Source organism: Telmatherina bonti (assembly GCF_933228915.1).
Source record: "Telmatherina bonti genome assembly, chromosome: 14".
Taxonomy (NCBI): Eukaryota; Metazoa; Chordata; class Actinopteri; order Atheriniformes; family Telmatherinidae; genus Telmatherina; species Telmatherina bonti.
The window spans coordinates 19,502,860-19,525,186 of record NC_136612.1 but is presented as its reverse complement, the minus strand read 5'-3'; the positions used below and the strand labels follow the sequence as shown (position 1 = coordinate 19,525,186).

The 22,327-nt window shown below is 38.6% G+C and overlaps 1 protein-coding gene across 1 annotated transcript in view; it reads left to right on the top strand.

Annotated features, from left to right (window-relative positions):
• Positions 1-22,327, top strand: part of cacna1aa (calcium channel, voltage-dependent, P/Q type, alpha 1A subunit, a) — a gene marked incomplete at both ends in the record, with an annotated part of 73,951 nt that overhangs the window by 20,972 nt on the left and 30,652 nt on the right. The window contains 22 exons of the mRNA XM_079253526.1: positions 232-371; positions 8,070-8,161; positions 9,870-10,022; positions 10,580-10,767; positions 12,460-12,563; positions 12,736-12,851; positions 13,607-13,651; positions 13,757-13,840; positions 14,390-14,596; positions 15,049-15,161; positions 15,248-15,360; positions 15,465-15,596; positions 15,818-15,890; positions 16,196-16,313; positions 16,693-16,760; positions 16,910-17,016; positions 19,219-19,269; positions 19,998-20,166; positions 20,318-20,940; positions 21,043-21,392; positions 21,513-21,645; positions 22,116-22,245. Coding sequence (XP_079109652.1) covers positions 232-371; positions 8,070-8,161; positions 9,870-10,022; positions 10,580-10,767; positions 12,460-12,563; positions 12,736-12,851; positions 13,607-13,651; positions 13,757-13,840; positions 14,390-14,596; positions 15,049-15,161; positions 15,248-15,360; positions 15,465-15,596; positions 15,818-15,890; positions 16,196-16,313; positions 16,693-16,760; positions 16,910-17,016; positions 19,219-19,269; positions 19,998-20,166; positions 20,318-20,940; positions 21,043-21,392; positions 21,513-21,645; positions 22,116-22,245 — 3,309 coding nt within the window. The remainder of the gene's footprint in view (positions 1-231; positions 372-8,069; positions 8,162-9,869; positions 10,023-10,579; positions 10,768-12,459; positions 12,564-12,735; positions 12,852-13,606; positions 13,652-13,756; positions 13,841-14,389; positions 14,597-15,048; positions 15,162-15,247; positions 15,361-15,464; positions 15,597-15,817; positions 15,891-16,195; positions 16,314-16,692; positions 16,761-16,909; positions 17,017-19,218; positions 19,270-19,997; positions 20,167-20,317; positions 20,941-21,042; positions 21,393-21,512; positions 21,646-22,115; positions 22,246-22,327) is intronic.

Sequence of the window (22,327 nt, the reverse complement as noted above, 5' to 3'; positions counted from 1 at the left end):
TTGTACGTCTGGAAAAAAAAACATAATTATAAATGTATGTAATTTGATGGAAAAAAAACAACAATCTGATGATTCTTTTGCAGAAACAGTTTAAACAAATTTTACAACAAAAAAACAAACACTGGAAACAAACTCAGTCAGTCACTGTTCGTTCCTGCATTTCTCTATCTTCTTTCCTTTCTCCTTTCTTTTCCTTACATTTCTCTGCTTGCTCTCCCTCTCTGTCCACAGGATGATACAGAGCCGTACTTCATAGGGATCTTCTGCTTTGAGTCTGGAATTAAGATCCTTGCCCTTGGTTTCGCCTTCCACAAGAACTCGTACCTAAGAAATGGATGGAACGTCATGGACTTCGTGGTGGTGCTCACAGGGTGAGTGGCATGAAAGTAGACATCCTAACACACAAACACAAGCTTCACATTCACTGTGCCTGCATGAATACACACACAAGGGCAGCATCAAATGCATTCTTTTCCTTCAGTTCCTGCTTTTAGTGGGTTATGTGTGTGTGTGTGTTGTTGTGAGTGCATGCGTGTGTCTCAGTGTCCTTTCCCTGCTCCTCTGCCCTAATGAATGGGCCCCATTCTGAGCAGGGTAGCAGTCAGATCACAGAGTAGAACTGCAGGCTGCCAGCAGCCTGGGTAGTGAACAAATGTCACCTCCGTATATACAGAGGAAGGAGGGGCTCGGGGGCACAGATGGAGCATACATTGGAGAGAAGCAGGATCAGGGGTTCTAAGAAAACTGTACATGTTAGCCAAGTGGAGAAAAAAAGACAATGTAAGAGTGAAGAAAAAAGAGGGGAAATACAAATAGGAGGGATAAACGTGCAAAGCATTAGCGCAAAAAGTGAATATGAGGTCCAGCAGTGAAAATGTGATATAAGTTTTTAGTCAGATTAAATCAAATCAGAAAAGAAAAGAGGAACAGACAGTCATCTTACATTTGTTAAATATATCTGTATTATTCTCCTTTAATGTCAGTCCAAAAGGAAGGAATCTTTTTAAATAAATTAATATTAGTCAGAAGAATTACGATAATTAAGTTGCTATTACCTTCTAATAGATTTATTATATATCTCCAAAAAAAAACAACAAAAAAAACAGAGAACATAGATTTGAAGGAGGAGCAAGATTACTGTACTTTACTTAAAGGTGGAGTATGTAAGATTTTCATTCATTCATTTTCCAAACCAATTCAGGGTCGCGGGGAAGCTGGAGCCTATCCCAGCTGGCTTTGGGCGACAGGCAGGGTACACCCTGGACAGCTTGCCAGTCCATTGCAGGGCCACACACAGAGAGATGAACAACCACACTCATGCTCACACTCACTCCTAGGGGCAATTTAGAGCAACCAATTAACCTATCATGCATGTCTTTGGATGGTGGGAGGAAGCTGGAATACCCGGAGAGAACCCACGCATACATGGGGAGAACATGCAAACTCCACACAGAAAGGCCACTGACCAAACCAGCCAAGGATTGAACCAGCGACCTTCTTGCTGTGAGGCCACAGTGCTAACCACTGCGCCACCGTGCAGCCCTGTAAGATTTTTCAATATTTTCAAAATGAAACTAATAAAATAACTACAATCATAATTAGAAATTTTTTTGAACATGTAGGTTCCAGTCTGTCCATATTTGATGTGTTATTAAATTACAAGTTTAATTAATGTCAAATGACAAAAAGCACATTTTTTTTACTGGTAGGCAAACATTCAAGAAGGGTCTTTGTCATTAATTAAACTTGTAATTTAATAACACATCAAATATGGACAGACTGGAACTACATGTTTAAAAAAAACTATCTAATTATAATTGTAGCTATTTTTTAGTTAATTTTTTTTTTTTTTTAAAATATTGAAAATCTTACATACTCCACCTTTAAATTTAAATGTCTTTACATACATATTTGCATATGACAGGCTGTACTTATATTATGTGTCTGCTTGTCGGCCCATCAAACTGACTGTCAGATGTGCTTCTTTTATCTAAACTTTACATTTTTCTTTCAAGCTTCCTAAATCTGTTCATAATATGCTGCTGTGCAGAAGTAGTTTGCATTTAATGATTCATGTGATTTGGATAAATGTTATGCTTGAGTGGCTGGTTAATGGAAAGGAAAGAAATGTTATTAAATCCTTGCGAATGCTTTGCTGTTGACATCAGGATTTCCTCAACTGACGTGTCAAGCTGACTGGCTGCGACGCATATCTAACTTTAGCAATTTAATAACATATCAAGCTATAAAATTGCAATATATATGTTAAAATGACCTGGCCACATCTTTGCTGACAAAGCAACAGTCGGACAACTGACTGCCTCTCTCTCTGTCTAACACACACACACACATTATGTACAAACATATGCACTGAGTGAGTATTCAGTTTAGCAGTGTGTCCTTATGCTTTAATAAGAGCAATCATGACGCCATGCTCCTATCAGCGTGACACAGCAGATTGACTGTAAAAGAGAGGAGAGGTGAGAAAAGAAGTGTCAGTGAGATAACAGGAGGGAGTGTAGCAGAGTAGAAAAGGAGAGGTAGAAAAGAGGGACAAAAATGTCTTTAAAACTTCCAGTTTGCCTTAAGAACTAGAAATTTTAACACAGAATTTACTATTGAGAAAAACACATTCAAAACATATGATTAAACTCTCTCACCTTCTATAAATCCTGCCCAGCATGACTGTTACACAAAAAGGTCTTTTTGTCAATTATTACAAAGTGATTTTGTGTGATGGCTGCAGGGTAATCGCTGCTCCTAAAACACTCGTTTCATAAGCAAAGCAGACAGATTTGTTGTGTTCTGATTTAATGACAAATGCATCAGCTGAAAAGAACAACTATTACAACACTGTCCATGGAGTGTTTAATCAGTGGGCACCCATTCGCAGGTCTAGTAAAGGACAGTATATTAGAACCGACATGTTATGGGGTTAGTAACTGGTTCTGTTATGAAAGAAGTAAAGTGTTAGAGAATTGAAGACCCAAAGTCCAAGCATAATTGAAAATGAGCTATAGCTACAACTATAAAGACAAATTATATTATCTTCTTTTCTCTGTCAATTTAAAGCAGTTTTCTAATTTTATAAGTGAGATTAATGCTGAAGGAGTTATGCATAGGGATGGGTGTGATGACCAAAGAGAAAAAAAAAGAACTTACACATTTGGACAAAATGGCAATACAAAAATTATATCTGAGTATTTTCTGAGTATCATCAGGCTTTACTATCATTAGACTGTTTAAGATCACCCTAATGCTCTTGTATCATCAGTAATGTTATTTTAGTTATGAAATGTTAGTCTTTAATTTAAACTCTGTTTTGAACTAGGGTGCCTGTGTGAGAGGCAAGTTAAGTAGTGCACCTAAATGACAATAAAATTGTAACAAATGACAATTTGTCATTAAAACAACATTTGTGGTCTCTTAAATGTGGATTTTTAACATTAATAGAAGTACTTTAAATGCTTCATGATAATTGCTGCATTTGCTATTCACAATTTGTCCCTAATAAGAATTTTCCAACATAAAAGCTGCACCTTAAATGCATCATGAAGTCCTGGAGCCTTCAATTGCCAAAGTGATCTAAATTTACAGCCGATCATAATACTTTATTGTAAGTTTTACTATAACAGTGTCTTTGACAAAAAAGTCAGCTTACATGAGGAGCTCACAGCTTTGGTCAGGCTGAAGCTTCTCTGTAGAGGTTTGAAAAAAACATTGCTTGCCCTATTCTGAGGTAACCACGGTTTTTGCACCATGTTGGTATATCTAATGTAAGATATTTTATTTTAAAAAGACTCTAAGTCAGAAATTATGAGGGAAATTAGGTGCAGATGAACAGGGTGAAAGAAGGCAGAGCATAGCTGTGACGTACTACAGTGGTTATACTGGGAAACCAGGTTATCTAAACCAGTGTCAGATTGTGGGAATAAACTATAATATAGTTTACTGCCCCACCCTGCACATATCACAAATTCTGCAGCAGTTCCAGTACACATACAGTAGTGGCGTTGTCATAGTAGCCTACATTATGGACATAAAGTAAAGCCAGCCCATTTTACTCACACACACATGCACACAGACACACACGCCACACATTCTTTGTTGAGCTGTCTCTGAATGGCGGTTGCGTTTTTGGCAGTACAAGTCTTTGAAGATGAAAGGTTACTTGCCCTTTCTACCCATCTTTGGTGGAAAGCTTTGATACATACTGACCAGTATATGCACACACACACACACACACACACACACATCAGCTCATGTGTACCCCCCCCCCCCCCCCCCCCTCCTCCACACATGCACATACACACAAACATTTCCACTTCAAACATTCCACTCCATTTCCTGCTCCCTCTTCTTCTCATCGGCTCTCCTCAGACATATGAACACTAACTAAACATGTCTAAATAGAAGAGCTAAATAAGATATTTACTTTACAGTCTTTTTTTCATTTGACTTGTGTGCACCCATATGTGTGTGCTCACCTACCTGTTGTGGTAAATTGCAAGAGTGATTTGGCACAGAGAATAAGTTAGTTGTTTTTTTTTATTCCCGTATTGATTAGTAGTCCAATTACCCGTAGTTTAAAGCCATTCCTGCCTTGCATCCTCCCCTCTACTCTATCCTCCAGTACCCTCGCTCAACTTCATTTGATTACAACAGCGTAGATGCACATGCAGTAAAGATAAAAATTAAAAGTACAAAAGAATTTCCCCAAATTAGAATTAGACTTGCTAAATTGATGCTTACATTACACTGAATTAATAAGAAGGGTGACTTCCTTTTACTTGATCAAAATAAATTAAATCAAGCATTATGTAAGTGATAAGCTAATGCACCTATTAGCTCAACCTCTTTATGGTTTTGGAGCACACTCTGGACTTCATTAGTCATCGTAAGACTGACAGATAAAGGCATACAACCATAACTACAGGAAATGATGAATCTCACCTGTTAGTTGAATCAACTTTGCGTTACACCTGGCAGACATTTGCTGTCATTAGGCAACCGTGTCACCCACTGCACCACTGTTCCACCCTTAAGGAGTATGTCTCCCAGTTTAAAATGTGTCTCGAGGTTAGTGTGGAAATGATTTAAATTCCCTGCAGCTTTAACATTCAGATAATTAAATACTGTGTGGGACAGTCTAGAGGCACTGCTTTCATCGACGGCATGTGAAAACATTTGAGGTTATGCCGATCAATTAAATGTAAAATCTTTCAGTCAAACATGGAGCGATGTGTAGAGTTCGGAGAAGAGATGAAGAGATCTAGTTAGTTCTGTGAACAGAGATTTTCGGTGTGTTTAGCTGAAGTCAGCAGAAAAGCGGACAAGGCAAGCAGGCAAAAACTTGTGTTGGATTTTCATCAGAGCAGGATGGTGGATAAATTGTGTAATAGCTATATTGCTTTGTGAGATTTTTCTCTATCATTTTGGTTTCAGTGCCCACAATGCAGGCCTATAGTTTATGTTTACCTAGATGTACAGTAAACAGTATTTCATTCCCCAACTAAGGAAGTGTTGTTTTCCATTGGCTTCTCGAAATGACCTAATTTCCTGCGTGCATATTTGAATTACTTTCACTCAATATGTTTCATCTCCCACCTATGCTCAATTGCAGCAGCGATATGTGTGTGTGTGTGTGTGTGTGTGTGTGTGTGTGTGTGTGTATGTATGTGCATCCATGCTTGTCTGTATTGTGAAACATTTACAATAAATAGAGAAAAGATGAGAAAAAAGCAATCAATCTGGCTCCTCCCTTGGCCCTGTTACCAAGGTGATACCGAGATTCTATCAATGAGCCAAGGTCCTTGTTGCCATGGAAACACTTATGAATGAGAAAGGGCCCAGTAACTGTGGAGACGGTGTGAATGAGGAACTGCCTCATCGGTCCGACACTGATTTTGACGGCAGATGCTGTTGGAAACTGAATTCTGGATTGCCTCATCATAGTTACCATTGTCATCATCTCTGTCACCATCACACGTTTATATGTGATTGTCATAAATACTTTGGAACTACATGATTTGATTTACATGAAATGTATTTTATCCCTGATAATTAGGCTTCACACGTTTATTTTTACCCTTATTTGTAAGAAATGAGAGTGAATTTAAAATAATTTTACAGGTATATAATATTAAAAAAAAACAGTGAGTTATGTTATTACTCCTCCTTTTTCTCTCACAGTCTTCTAGATTGAAGATTGTAGTTCTTTTCTTTGTTTTTTTTTTTTATTCTATTTTTCAATTTCGTCTCCAAATTATATGTTTTTGTAATTTTACTGCTTTGATCAGCACATCATCACCATTCCTGTCTTACGTTAAGTTCACCTCTTCATTCACGACAATCCCCAGTTGCATTAGTCAAGCCCCCTTTAGTGCAAAGAATCTTTCAGGCTGTGTGTGATGTGTCCTTGAGAGAAAATACCAGTTCCTTGCCTGCCTCAGGGGGTCATGTTGTGCAGCAGTGCCTGCTCTGCGATCTCACAGTGTAGAGGCTATCATGTGACTCTTAAAAGCAGCACAATACATTCATTGAAACAGTGATCGACCAAAATAATGTGCTGTGATATTTCTGTTGTAGCATGAATAACACTATGGATTATTGCCGTTAGAGTGTCATTTAAGCAATGAATGTAAATCAGTTTACCAAGGGATAATATCAAGGACTACACAATAGTTACAGTGATCCTTTGGAAGAAAACATACAGTCTAAATCTTCTTAAATCTGCTGAATATATCAGTGTAACTGAGACATTTGGTGTTTCTTGTGTTTATTTGATTATTAATTACTATGCTATTTATCTATGTTTAGTATTTATAGTTAAATTTTACAGTCAGTTGATTTATTTGTTGACGACTCAGGTGCTTCATCATACTGCCATTTATATTTCACTCGCAGCATAACTCCTTCCCATTAATGACTTTTACTGGTTCTTGTGCTTCTATTAAAGGTTATTGATAGTTTTCTTTGTGGTTTTTTTTTTTTGTTTGTTTGTTTGTTTCCAAGCGAATATAACAATATTTTAGCTGCACAAGCAGCTGAAGTACGGTACATCAATGCCTTGTGACCCAACTAGAAACTTCTCAGTTACAAGTCAGACCCTGATGAGGCATTTGATATCTCACAATGTCATTACAAGGACCCCTGTCTACATCAGTGATGGACCACCTATCACTGGGGGCCTTCCTGGTAATGATATTCCATATTCAAAACCACAACGACTGCAACTATACATTTGCTGATTGACACTGAATTGATGTTGCTTTCCCCTTCTCAAAAAATTGGTAGTATTCCAAGCAAAGCAGGCGGAGCTGAGACCTGTGATTAAGGCTCTGCTGTGTCACCGGGCTTCTTGGTGCAACAGAGGAAAGTAGAAATATGTCAGAGAGACAGACTGAAAGAGAGAGAAGTGGAAAGAAGGATGATTCATAGTGTGCGTCAGACAAGGGACTGACTGGACGTCTGGCGGCACAAGGGAACATCTTAACCTTCACACTCTTTACAAGATTTTTTTTTTTTTGTTTCATTTTTATTGTTTTTTGTTTTTTGTCCAAAAGGTGAGTGCTGATAAAAGTGCTGTAACGCATACCCCAGTGTGTTTACTGTGGAGAAATATTTTCAAGCTACCAAGAATAGAAGTAGATAAAATAGGCAAGTCAGCATCTCATATTCACGCCATCTGCCAGCGCCCGGCTTCTCCCTGTTTCACTTCGCCGTCCCTCAGTTTTTCTGGCCTCATTTCTTCTTCGTTCCCTCTCCTCTGCTTCTTCCATCTTTCTCATTTCGTAGTCCCTCTCTCATCCTGACACAGAACACCACCTCTTCAGAGCATCCCTCCCTCGTCCTGATACACTTCTCTGTCTTACTTCACTTGTCAGCTCTATTGATCAGCTCAGCTCTCACAGGATTTACATACAGTGCTCACCCAGCCGCTTGTAATGGTCTGGCATGAGGGTGTGTGCGCATGAGAAACAGAGAGGTTGACTGACAGTGACAAGCCTGACTGGCTTAAATATTGATTCGCCCTCCACACTTCTCTGCATTTGTCTTTTTCCCTACAGGATTCTGTCCACTGTGGGTTCAGATTTCGACTTGCGGACACTTCGAGCTGTAAGAGTGTTGAGGCCTCTCAAACTGGTGTCCGGTATTCCCAGTAAGTCAATACTTATCATGTGAGGCTAAAATATAAAGACTTTATTAAAGTTTTTACTTGCCTTTCACTTTTATCCTTAACAAACTGTCGGTCATTGCTAAACAAGAGAAGAAATGATGAGAAACATGATGGTATTAAATGTTTTGGGGGAAATAAATAAAAAAACAAAAAATAAAAAAAACAGTGATGTTTTATGCAGCAAAACTCTGCATAATGCACCAAATAAAGAAAAAAGACTTTTGCACAGACTATATTCATTTTCCAATAGTGGCCCTACTGCCACTGCACTGTTATTAATAGCTTGTTTTTCAGTATAAGCCTGAACTGGCGAACTAAAGCTTACTCATCAGAAAAACTTACTAATGTTTCTGTGTTTGGTTTCTGGGGGGCCAGTTTCCACAAAATATTTGGCTCTAAATACAAAACTATGACTATGCATTTTGTCTTTGTGACCTTCTGACAGCTTGAAATAAATGTGCAGTTATTGTGTGTAGTAGGAGCGTCTGCCACCGGATGCAGTGACGTAAAGTAACTACAAAACTAACCGAGACAATCATTAGAGGGAGTTTTCATTATAATTATTACTAAGCTCACAACGTAGGGAAGTTTTTGTCTGGTTGATTATTTCCTCTTTGCTAATAATTTCACAGCCTTGGAAAGCCTGTTGATTGACTTTTACACGGTGTCACATTTGTAAACAAAATAAATGTGTGAGATCAACGGCAGAGTTGAGTTTGTGGGTTGCACCAAATCTTTTCTGCCAATGCCAAACAGTTTATTCAAAAGTGCCAATATCATATATTCCTGTAGAATCTCTTTATGAAGTAATTTTATCGGTTTTTTGCTTTTCTTAATAAAAAAAATGTCCTGCGGCATTATAGCATTGTTTTATTTTCATCCATTTATCTTTATTTCAGCTGTTGTGAAAACCCTTTTGATTGGTTGATTTTATGCTGGTGCTAATGGTTATGTTGCTGCAAGAGATTTACTGATTTATCAGCCTTACAGCAGTTTATTTGATTGGTGTTTAGCTTTTCAAGCACAATCAACTTAGTAGTGAATGAAACATGCAACAGTGCGGGCGGTTGGTGTTTTTTTTTGGCTTGTCCTGGTTGTCTTGCACTGATTTTACCCTGAAACTGACCAAATACTTTTAAATGTTTAAAAGAAAAACTTCCCCTGTGGCATGCAAGTACAGAAAGGTTGTTGAGTTAATAATGACGACAAGCTGTAATGTTTCCTCCATATTGTCTTAGTTTGAGAGAAAGGACATTTAATTAAATCTAAATGAAATGTTTAAATAAAACCTCATAATATTTTGTAAATACATTTGAATGAAATCATTTGTGTTTGTTAAAGAACTTGTGATAAAGAGACGAAACTGCAATACTCTGCTACGGTTTAGATGGTTGTTAGGATATTTTATAGCATTATTGACAAAATCAATGACAAAAACCTGGATGAGTTTTATTCATCTGCTGTTCCTAACAGAAGTTTACAGTTGTTGTATCTTTACTTGTTTTTGATTCACCAGTACATAAGTACTTAAGTAGTACCAGATGTTTTACCTTTATAATGAACCGTAAGCTTTCTGCAATTCTTTACCATAACCCCCTGTACTCATCTGCAGCTTCAAGACGTCTAATGATTAAAATGATATCGTACTATGATAACTCGTAAAATGCTGTGTGTTTACACTGTTTTTCAGGTTTACAGGTGGTGCTTAAATCCATCATGAAGGCCATGATTCCTCTGCTGCAAATTGGCCTTCTGCTTTTCTTTGCCATCCTCATGTTCGCCATCATTGGCCTGGAGTTCTACATTGGAAAATTCCACAAAACCTGCTTTGACAATCACACAGGTAAAAAGGATTCATGTGCATGTATTTGCCAGCCATCCTGTTTTCCCCGCACCAGACTGCACCTTGTCCTGCTGTAGGATTCACATTTTTGCAGTGATAATATTTCAAATTTGATTGTGTTTACCCAAAAGTCAAAGGATTTTTTTGAGTTACCCATAACTTTGATTATGAACACCCATGTCTTAATAAGTTGATTAAAATGGAGTGCGTTTAATTTCTAGCTTGCCTTGTTCATATGTTAAGGTTGCTTGGAATTTAAGCATATAGATTTACTTATTCATTGTATAACTGGGTAAATATAGCTGTTGGCAGACAAGAACAATATGCTTTAAATAGTTAATAACCCTTCACAAAAATGTAATGACCTTGTTTTTGTGATGATAAAGGCCTTGTTCACAGATGCACCTTCATTCAACACAGTTTTTTCTGTAACTAGTGCATTTATGAAAGGATAGGGATAATAAGTAAAGAGATTATAAAAACACTGTATTTACAAAAAATAATTACGTTGACTTCTTTTTCTTCTGATACACCTTCCCACTCCCACCCATGTTCAGATGAGATCCGAGAAGAGTTTCCATGTGGCGATGAGCCTCCATCACGGCTCTGTCCAGAAGGCACCACATGTAAAACGTATTGGTTGGGACCAAACTATGGGATCACCCAGTTTGACAACATCCTGTTCGCCATTCTCACCGTCTTCCAGTGTATCACCATGGAGGGCTGGACTGACCTGCTCTACTATGTATGTACAGTTGATCACTTTACACAGTCATTTACCAGGTTATTGGAAACAAAACATGATGTATCTGCGAGGGCAGAAGGGGCCATTCGATGCAGTTCAGCATGCAGAACCCATCAGTGATTGTCATGGAAGCCCTGCTCCAAAAGACAATTTAACTAGTTAACTGAGAGAAACGTCGCAGTCTCAGCTTATTGCATTAATCCTGGTTTAAAACATGATGCCGTTTTTTTTAGTTACTATCATATATGGTAAAATCAAATTGACAATCTATGTCTTAAAAAAAACACCCAGTGGTACATACTATCTCATCAAATTTTCACATCCAGATGTGAAACAGATACATTTCATACATGCGTACGGTGCTTTTACCCTTAAAATGGGTACCCGAACTTATCCCAGTACAGTCATCACTTATGACCAAAGCTGAACGGTTCCCTGCTGTCAGTGGCAACGGTTGCTATGGAAACCAGAGGTAGATGAGGGTCTTTGAGTGTTACTGTAGTCATCTCTTTTCCTGCTTCCTTCCCCTCCAAGTTCCTCTTAGTCTCCACACTCTTCTCTTTCGTTACTTCTTTGTTTCTTTCTCATCTCTCCCTCCAACCTCCAGCCATCCCTTTCTTTATCCCCCCCTTACCTCTAACACTCTCTCTTTCTCCATCTCTCTCGCTCTCTCTTCTCATGTCCCTTCTTCCCGGTGCTGCTCTATATTTAAAAGGGCCTGTTCAGACCAAGTTATTCTTGCAGCTGCTGAGGAGGGGAGCAATAAAAGTTTAATGGTAGAAAAAAAGGTCTGCAGTACACTGGGTACACAGCAGCAACACCAGCTTACATGCAGGAGGAAGGAAAGAGGGAGGGGATGGAAAAAGACAGACAGGGAGGGTTTGAGGAATAGCTCAAAACAGCAAAGAGAAACAGTTAGGAATGATACAATGAATAATCAATGCTGAGGTTTATCAGTGACAGGGAGGAACCACACCTCGAGAAAAGAATGGAAGGTTGAAGAGAGAAGCGGGGAATTAAAGAATTGATTAATAAATGTTGAAATTAATTATAGACAGGCAGAAAAAGGAAGAGGGGATCGCAAAAGATGTTGCCGGAGACAACGAAAAGCAGCACCGCAAATGGAAATACAGTCTTGACAAGAGGATGGTAGAGACAGAGATGGAGCAAACAAAGCATTTGTTATGCATTATTTACTCTGACAGGAAGCTAATCAGAGTGGCAGATACGCGTTTACTTTCTGAGAAGACTTAAAGCAAATGCATGCCATTCCTGCTGTTTATTTCTCCGACAACAGTGAATGGCACATTGTTTGGTTGTCCATCCTCAAGAACAGGGCATATTAGCTTTCTTCTCATCATATGGATGCAGAATTTAAAGCACACTCACTTCACCGTGGTAACGTCAACTTCCAGCAGACACGAACAGAAACAAGTCGCGAAAGCTACATCACAGTTTTTCAATTTGCCCAGCAAGTTCATAGCAGCACATGATTTACTGTAAAATTATTCATGAATAATGACTTGCTCTTAATTCTTAACTGGATATAATTATTATAATGATTACTTATATTTTTAATACTCATCGATGAATTGTCAAAAAAAGTGACATCTGTGTTAGCTCTGATGTGATGATATCGGTTGCATAGGTACATGACTAAACACTGATTGCTCTGTGTGATGCTGTTTCCAGAGCAACGATGCCTCAGGGAGTGCATGGAATTGGATGTACTTCATCCCCCTTATCATCATCGGCTCCTTCTTCATGCTCAACCTGGTGCTTGGTGTGTTGTCAGGGTAAGTCTCTGAGAGGATGTATAAAGATACTATACAATGCTGAAATATACAATTTGATACACTAGAAGAAATATAAATGTATATTTATTTAGTTTGCTTCATGTATGTTATAGAAAAAAAAACGCATGGTGTTTATCGTGGAGCTGTCTGATGTTTTTGTGTGTCTCTGAAGGGAGTTTGCCAAAGAGAGAGAACGCGTGGAGAACAGGAGTGAGTTCCTGAAGCTCAGACGACAACAACAGATTGAAAGGGAACTTAATGGCTACCTTGAATGGATCTGCAAAGCTGGTGGGTACATTTTAAAAACACACATAGTAACTTGTGCAGTCATAAAATCCCATTACACATAATGTACGGCATCGAAGTATATTCAATCTGGATTTTGGCAACAATTCACCTGAAATGTACAAATCACAATGTCTCTTTAAATCAAACAAAACAAAACCTACACTATAAACAAAACGAATCTAAACGTGATATTGATGTTGTTTTGGGGTAATATTACTTGAAACTGAATGCTCACTCTGAATCTTGTATTAGACTTGTATAAACTTTAGCCAATATACACCAACATTTTATTTATAATTATAAATGTTACATATATTTTGTAAATCTAAAGTTTTGGACTTAACTCCACTTGGCATTTGTGCTGGTTTGCTTGTCATCCATTTATATGTTATAGACAAATCGATCAGGTGGCTGTCATCCTGATGAGAGCAAAAAAGATGTGTGAAAGATAAGGAGGATGAAAAGTCGAATGGTAGATGTCGGAGGGAACAAACAAATGAAAGACAGAAGGAGTAGACCTTTGATCTTCTCAAAAACACAATTTACATAAAAATAGAGAATCTAAAAGACAAACAAGCGATGATTAATAACTCACACAGGTGTAGTTCTTTTTTTCTAGCTTTAATTAAAATCCAGAATGACAAAGGATAATATGAAAAAGATTTTAAAAATTGTAAATCATGTTGGGCAGGTAGACCAAATTGTTATGTGGCCACATTTTACGTGAACATTTTTATTTGTGATTTTGTTTGTAGAAGAGGTCATCTTGGCGGATGATGAAAATGAAAACGATTATGATGGTAGGAATTTTGACTCTCTAAGCACACTCTTTGATTCTTTAATAAATCTATTAGACGCAGCACGACACAAAAGTCAGCATCAGTGTTGTTGCGTTCTCGTTCCAGGTTCACGTAGGAGAGCGACAAAGAACCATAAGAGCAAAGCCGAGCTTCTAAATCCAGAGGAAGGGGAGGGAGATCTGGCAGTGGGTAAGATTCTGTCTGCCTCACACACACACACACACACACACACACACACACACACACACACTTGCACACAAAGACAAACCACAGGTACATAGAGATGCTTTCTTATCTTGCATTTCAGCAGTACCTGACCCTCCTCTCCTTCGCCCTCCTGCCCTTTCCTTTCCTCTTCTCTGCTCCTAATATTACATTTTTCCTTCCCGAAGCCCCTCATCTGTCTTCAAGCTGCCCTTGTTATCTCATTCCCGCTCTACTCCTCCACCCCATCTGTCACCAATCCTCTCATTCTCACAAATTCCTTATGATTCTCTTAAGACATTTTCTTTTTTCTAATAGAGATATAATGTACAACATGTTTTGGGAAAGATAACCTACATTATGATCTACATTTCTACACCAGTCTTACCTAAATATAAAAACAAATGCTTGTTTGCAGCATTAATAGCAATATAGCCACTCTGTGGTATCCTGATTATAATGTTTATTTAGCCGAAATTATGCCATGAAACCCAGTGATGCTAATCATGTACAATGTGTTTTGAAAACATAAAGGTTCACCTTTTGCCCGTGCCAGCCTGAAGAGCTCCAAGCTGGAAGGATCAACTTTTAAGCGGCGGGAACGGAGGTTCCGCTTCTTTATCCGACATGTTGTCAAGTCCCAGGCCTTCTACTGGACCGTACTGTGTTTAGTGGGACTCAACACGCTGTGTGTGGCTGTGGTGCACTACGACCAACCTGAACCACTTTCAGATTTTTTATGTGAGTGTGAGGGGAACACTTTGAACCCAGATTATCTTCACAAATTCACAAACGCTCATCACAGATTACTCAAAGAGAGTCACAAATTCTTTAATAATAAAAAATCTGACCTAAAGATTTTCCGTGAGCACATCCCAGTAGAGGAACAAATTTCTTTGTTTTAGTGGCAGAAACAAATTTCGAAAGTAAAGGTTTACCCCGTGAAGATTTAATTATACTGATCTCTAGGCTATTCTTTAATTTTGAGCTATTTCTGACAACTTTCTGAAACCAAGGCCAGAAAAAAATAGCAGATTTAATTTATAGTTTGATTTTTATTTTCACTTTAATGACTGAAAAGAATAATAATAAAATAATAATATTTTATCTATTATTGTTTGAGCATCTGAGAATGATGAAGAATTACAAAACAAACATGTATAATTATTCCACTCTTCTCCTTCTTTGTGTAGATTTTGCTGAATTCATCTTCTTGGGAATATTCCTAACAGAGATGTGTGTGAAAATGTATGGCCTGGGCAGGCAGGCCTACCTCAACTCCTCCTTCAACTGCTTTGACTGCATCGTAAGTCCTGAGCAAAACAGTAACTGTGTACATGTTTCATATGTTATCATGTTTCATAACTTAACATTCCTCTGGGTTTCTACCAGGTGATAAGTGGCAGTATATTTGAAGTTCTGTGGTCCATCATTCAGCCAGGCACATCATTTGGCATCAGCGTGCTGCGAGCTCTCAGGTTATTAAGGATCTTCAAAGTCACCAAGTGAGTCACAGTTACATTAGTGTTTCTTGTGTTTAAATAAGGAGCATCATATTTTAGCCAAGTTAACCTCAACTAATTACATACTACTTGTCTCTGCTCGTCAGGTACTGGGCATCTTTGCGTAACCTTGTCGTCTCCCTGCTCAACTCCATGAAGTCTATCATCAGCTTGCTCTTCCTGCTCTTCCTCTTCATTGTTGTCTTTGCCCTGCTGGGCATGCAGCTCTTTGGGGGACAGTTAGTGTTGGATTTCTTGTCTTTCTCCTCTTTTTGAAAAGTTCTCATTTAATTTTCAATTAAGAGATGCATTTCTGCTAATCGATAGGGTTTGTTTTTTGTTTTTTTTTTATGAGGAACATTTGCAGTGCTTGTAAGATGGATTTAGTTATTGTCCTTATACTCACTGCCTCTGTGTTTTTTCCTCACACTTGTCGTTTCTTCTCATATTTCTCTACAAGGTTTAACTTTGAAAATGGAACCCCTCCAACCAATTTTGATACCTTCCCCGCAGCAATAATGACAGTGTTTCAGGTGAGTAGACACTTTCTTTTCAGAGTGAAAGGAGGAGGACAAAGGAGAAGTTCATTAGCTGGAGAAGACATGATTTAGATTTAGATTTAGATTTAGATTTAGATTTAGATTTAGATTTAGATTTAGATTTAGATTTAGATTTACGTACAAACTATAAAATTCTCCACTGCAGTTTTTAATGGTGATGCAAATGACTGAGCAGATACTTCCATGTGCATGAACACATGTGTGCATATTATTCACAAGATTATTAATAAAAATCACTTGGGTTTAATTAGTTGTGTCTGAGTGTGTGTGTATGATAGATCCTGACAGGTGAGGACTGGAACGTGGTGATGTACGATGGCATCCAGTCTCAGGGTGGAGTCAACAAGGGCATGGCCTTCTCTGTTTTCTTCATCGTCCTCACACTTTTTGGCAACTGTATCCTTTGACAGTGATACTGCAAATAAGCATCTAACTCTTAGATAGATACTAAAAATCAACATGTTTGCAGTTGTACATTACGATTAAATTTTTTTTTTTTTAGTCTTTTTTTCTCTATTTAATGACCATTATAATTACTGTCTATTTTGTGTCATTTTCCCAAATAAGTGAGACCAGTCAGTGTGGGGTCAGTGTTAGGGATGTCATTGCATTGTGAATATACTGTGAGCTGTGACCTTCTTGGTTCTCATTCAATCCAATATATGAACCTGCCAAGGATAATATAATGTAAGTGGTTTAGCCACTTCTTTTATGAGCATGCTGTATATCGTGTACTATCTCCCAGATGCTGGATGGCTTTTAACTCTGTGTTCAGACACTCTGCTAAATGTGTTCTTGGCTATCGCTGTAGACAATTTAGCGAATGCACAGGAACTGACCAAGGTACAATGCATTCAGATTTTGCTTACCTCTCTGTACAACTTCTTGCATTTAAAAAAAATATTTTTGTTTGTTTGTTTGTTTTCATTTTAAATCATATTATCTCCACTTTATTCATCTTGTGATTTTGATTTGGTTCTTAATCTCTTCAGGATGAGCAGGAGGAAGAAGAAGCTGCCAGTCAGAAAATCGCCCTGCAGAAAGCCAAGGAAGTAGCTGAAGTCAGCCCCCTGTCTGCTGCCAACCTTTCCATTGCAGCGTGAGTTTTTGTCTCTGTTACTGTGGCATCCCCCCATATTTAACACACAGATCTAAATGTCAAGCACTTTTGTAGGATTCAGCACTTTTGAGAGATGGCAGTGTCTGAACCTGTCATCTTTTCAAGTTTGGACTCTTGGCGCATCACTTGATCTGGTATCAGTCTACTTAAATTTCACACACTGAACTATTTTTACAGTGTGTCTTCCAAAACACTTAAAGAAGAGGCTCGGTGAAGAAAGCTTGAAAACCTGCATGTAAAGTGCTTTTAACAGTGATACTGCAAATAAGCATCTAACTCTTAGATAGATACTAAAAATCAATCAGCATGTATTTATCTGGCAAATTTAGTAAAAATCTAAAACATATACTTGTTTCCTCATCTGGTTGTCATATCCTTCTTTTTTTCTTTATCAACAGTATCTGCCTCTTTGCCTCACTATTGTGCATACTGACCCCACCCCCCACTCACACACACACACACACACACACACACACACACACACACACACACACACACACACACACACACCCATGCAAATACCTGTGCATGCTGTTCTGGGCAGCTCTCCTCTGGTCAGAAGAGTCTTTGATCTCTCTGTTTACAGCATGGACACCATATACATAATCAGTGCATACAGTCATAACCTACTCACTCACTGTCATGCAGAGCTCATCTACTTTTGGTTAAATATTCATATATTTTTTCATAATTTCATGAATTAAAGTGTTTTTATTCCCATTTGAACTGCGTTCTGTACCTCCCTTTGCTGTGAGCATTTGTGTCTGCGTATCAGTAAAATTTATTCAGAATTGCTTTTTACAGTTAAATATGTTTTCAGTACTTTGTATGTGTGGATGTCCATGTGGTGGTGTGTGTTGGGTTAGTGAGGAATTTTGAATTTATATAGAAGAAAAATATCCTGCCATCCAGCTACTAAGGTTGTTTTCTGGCATACACACCCAGGAAACTGGCCACTTTCTCATACTGTGTGAGGGGATTATTAAAGATGTTGCTACATGTTGCAATAACTTCTATAGACCAGGATAGAGTTTATAGCAAAGTACTGGTTTAAATTTCAGTTAAGCTCTAAGTAATACAGAGCTGCAGCATGCATCTCTTTCCACTGCATCAGTATAAATCCAAATCCCTAATTTGTGCTATATGAAAAAGGAAAGCTATTGAAATTCCACTGGGATTGGTTCTTGTTTTTTACAAGCAAGGATTTTAAACTTGGGGCCACCAGTGGTGCATGAAGAATCTTTTAAGAAGATATTCTGCGGTGGACTCAGAAAAAAGGATGCCACAAAAGCAACATAAAACCCAGATAATACAGTAGCAAGGCTACATAATTACAATTTAAACTTAACAGTTAAAATTGTCCCCTTTAAACTAGAATGCAAAAACACAAAAACAATGCATTCCCTTGTTTGTCAATCATTTGCTTTTTCTACAGTGCAAGTTCCAGCATTATGCTCTCACTTTGTAGTGTTTTAATTTGCCAAAGAAATCTCTCAGCTTACATTAGTTGTGCCTTATGCACCATATGCATATTCAATGGCAAAGAAAAACCTTTTTCGGCTTGAACTTTTGCATTCCTTTACAGGGTTTATCATTAGCAGCACACTCCTGCATGTTCACGTAAAACAGTTTTACTGTAAAAAATTTGCAGTTACAAACAGCTGACAGGCGCAGTAACTGATTTTTTTAGTCAGTTGGTCACTTCAGTTATTAAAGTACATTATATAGAAGATTGAATATATATAAAACAAATTTTTTAAAAAAATATTTTGATAGTGAAAATACATAATATTCTGTCTAAGTTAATGTAAGAACCAATATCAGCAGTTAGCGTGCAGTTTAAGTGGGAGGGCATGATGCCTGTATTGGGACCATTTCTGTTTGGAAGCACATGTTGTACTGTATTGTGTCTGTGTATGTGAGGGATTGCATTCCAAAATGCTGAATCTTTTTTTACCAAATCTACTGCTGGTATCTGTTCAGATTTGCATCTGTACAATTTTTGCGCTTTAAAAATCTGTTAAATTAGTAATACCTTTTTACATAATAAAGTACTCAGCACATTTCATGTTAAAGATGGATGTGTCTTCTTTTAAGTACTGAATGGATTACCCATTTTGGAATGAAATCCTCCTCCTGTTCTTTTGTGCCATCTCACTCACTAGCTGTTTCCCTCCTCAGCAACAAAGTACACAGTGAGTGTCACAACGCAACCGACCCCTTTCTGAACTGGTATTTATTTATTTATTTGTTTATTTATTTCTGAATCCCTTCTGTTTGAATTTATAGCCATTCCTTGCTTTTTTGTGTGTTTTTATAACAGCCTCTTTTCCTTTCCCCTTGGTTTCTTAACTTTCCTTTGTAAATTACATCTCTGGCTTTCTTTAGCTGTTATTAGTGTTGGTTTCTTTTAAGAGTACCTATTCTGTTGCCTGCTCCTCGCAGTATGGCTGTTGCTTTACTGTGGTTGACTGCTAGCCCCGAGAGAAAATGAAGTTAAAGTTGGTAGAATTTTTGGAGGGTAATAAATAGAGGTGGTCGTTAACCATTTTTGTGTCTCTCTGTAATAAAGAGCACTCAGTTTAATGAGTTTATTTAGCTCAGTAGGGGTTATGGAGCTCTGCTTTCATTTTTGCTGTCTATTAAATTGGATGAACTTGGGTTTTTTAAGTGTAAGTTATTAGAACTAACTCTGACCTTGCCTCAGTTTTATCCTCCACTTTGTGTCACTGTATAGTTTACCAAAGTAAGGCTGAACTGCCTCATGCTTTGGCAAGCTGTTTAGACACCCAGAGCCCTGTTTCATTGGCCCTGCCAAATGACCCTTACATGTCTGTGGCTATTTTATATACTTTTAGTGTTGGTTTTCACATCATCATTCTCGTGTCTTTGAGTGTATATTTGCACAATAATACATTTTAAAACAGGCCTTTTTTTTACTCTCCTTGCTTCATCTGCAGTAAAGAGCAGCAGAAGAACCACAATAAAGGGGTCAGTAAGTCAGTTTGGGAACAGCGCACAAAGGAGCTAAGGAAGCAAACTCTGGTATCCAGTCACGAGGCCCTCTACAACGAGCTGGAATCTGATGACCGCTGGAAGGCAAGGACAGGGAGGGAGGAGCAGAACAATGTAAAGAACAAGGCAAACAAGCCTTTAGACTTGTGCTATCAGTGTACACAAGTTGGCTGATGTTTCTCAAATCTGGCTCTGCAGATGTAATATCATATTTAGTAACTTTTTATTTTCACCGGCACTTCTTTGTTCTCTCGTTTTCATGAAGGTTAACTATTCACGCCACATCCGTCCAGACATGAAGACCCATCTGGATCGACCCTTAGTCGTCGACCCCCATGAGAACCGAAACAACAACACCAACAAGAACACTGCCAACAATTCAGACCTCTATGTAAGCCAGCACCATCCTGGGGATGAGTTCCACAAGCAAACACAGCTCCATGAGCATCATGGACAAGTAGGAGGTGGTAGCGGCGGTGGAGGTGGAGGTGGTTCAGGCCCACCCAGGCCTCCCCTGGATCGAGGGGAGTCCACAGAGAGTAGGCGGAGCCGTAAAAGTGAACATCACCATAAATCTCATGTCCGATTGGATGCCACGGTCATTCCAGGGCCAGGTTCAGAAGAGAGGCCAACGAAACGGCATCACCACACCCGGAGTGGCAGCCGAGGGGGAGGGCAATCTGAGCACAGGAAGCCCAGATCACATCGTAAAAATGCAGAGGATGGCGAAGATGGTGGAGAAGGAGCTGGAAAATCAGGTAGACACAAGAGCAAAGGGGTGGAAGGAGGTGGAGGAGCTGGCAATGGCAGTGAAAGGAAATCAAGAAGAAATCGACATGGAACTCAAGCAGAGGGTGAGGGGAGGAGGATGTGCCAGCACAGAAGGAAGTAAGCCTTTCATCATTGTTTTCTTTTTTCCATTTCAAGAAGATTGTTTCTCTTTGTTTTGGCATTTTTTTGTGTCCTAAATTTTCTCTTATCCCCTTGTAGGGATTGCAATGTTCCTAACCTCTCTACCACGCGGCCAATCCAAAAGAGCCTCTCCAGGCAGAATAGCCAATACAGCGAGGATATGGACAACCTCATGAATACCAAACTTGTGTCTGGCTCCACTCCACCCACCGAGGGCCACCATAACCCCCTTAGCAACCATACTGTAGTCCCTGCCTTTGGATCTGCCCTCCATCTTGCGAACAGTGGCACTCATGGGAGTTTGGTTACATTAGATAGTTATGGGAATATCAGTCATCACCGTGCCAACAGTATAATCAGGCTGCCTCACCCTGACTACACAGCTCTTGATATGCCCATTTTTCCATCCAAAAATGCCATACTGCAAGGTAAGGCCAGAGTACAGATGTGCATTTGGACTGTATCAGTCCTTTAATTGTTTACTTATAGAGCACACCATCCCTTCAACTTCACAATGCTCCCCTTTTTGTTCTTGCCTTGTGGCCTAGTTAATAAAAATGCCAACACAGAGCCTCTTCCAGCAAAGGAGGATAAGGATGATGATGATGACAAGGGAGGCGAAGGAGGACCCAGGCCCATGCCTCCATATAGTTCCATGTTCATCCTGTCCACCACAAACCCGTATGTGATGCACAGTAATGTACAGAGAGGGTTTACAATAAACGTTGGATGCATTTACATTTAACATGTTTAGTGGAATGATAACTTAATCTCAGAGAAGATGGATGAAGTAACTAAAATGTTAACTGTTGCATTTAATAAATTACAAGTTTAGCTAAAGTTTATGAATATCAGCTCCTTAATATTAATATGTAGGATCTTCTGTTCTGTTGTGTTTATGTTGTTCAACAAATAACTGCAACTTGGACATGTTTTGGGAAACAAAAACTGTGAATTATTATTATTATAGATCTTGGTTTAAAACCAAACTTTTTGGTAACCCATTAATAGGATTTACTACTTAAATAAGAACACATCTACAACAAGCAAGAGTGATTCTTGAATTTGCTGAGTGGGGGACATTTACAAGTCCAAAATTTCTACAAGCTCTTTGGTGCAAAAGAAAATCCAACATCCTTGTGTGCTCACAGATTTCGACGGGCTTGTCACTACATCTGCACCCTGCGCTATTTTGAGATGTGCATCCTGCTGGTCATTGCCATGAGTAGCATTGCCTTGGCTGCTGAAGACCCTGTCTGGCCTGACTCCCCTCGCAACAATGTAAGAAAGCCAATCAAATTTATAATGCTGTTGTCATCTAAAATCTTATGTATGTGATTTTTTTTGTTTGTTTGTTTTTTTA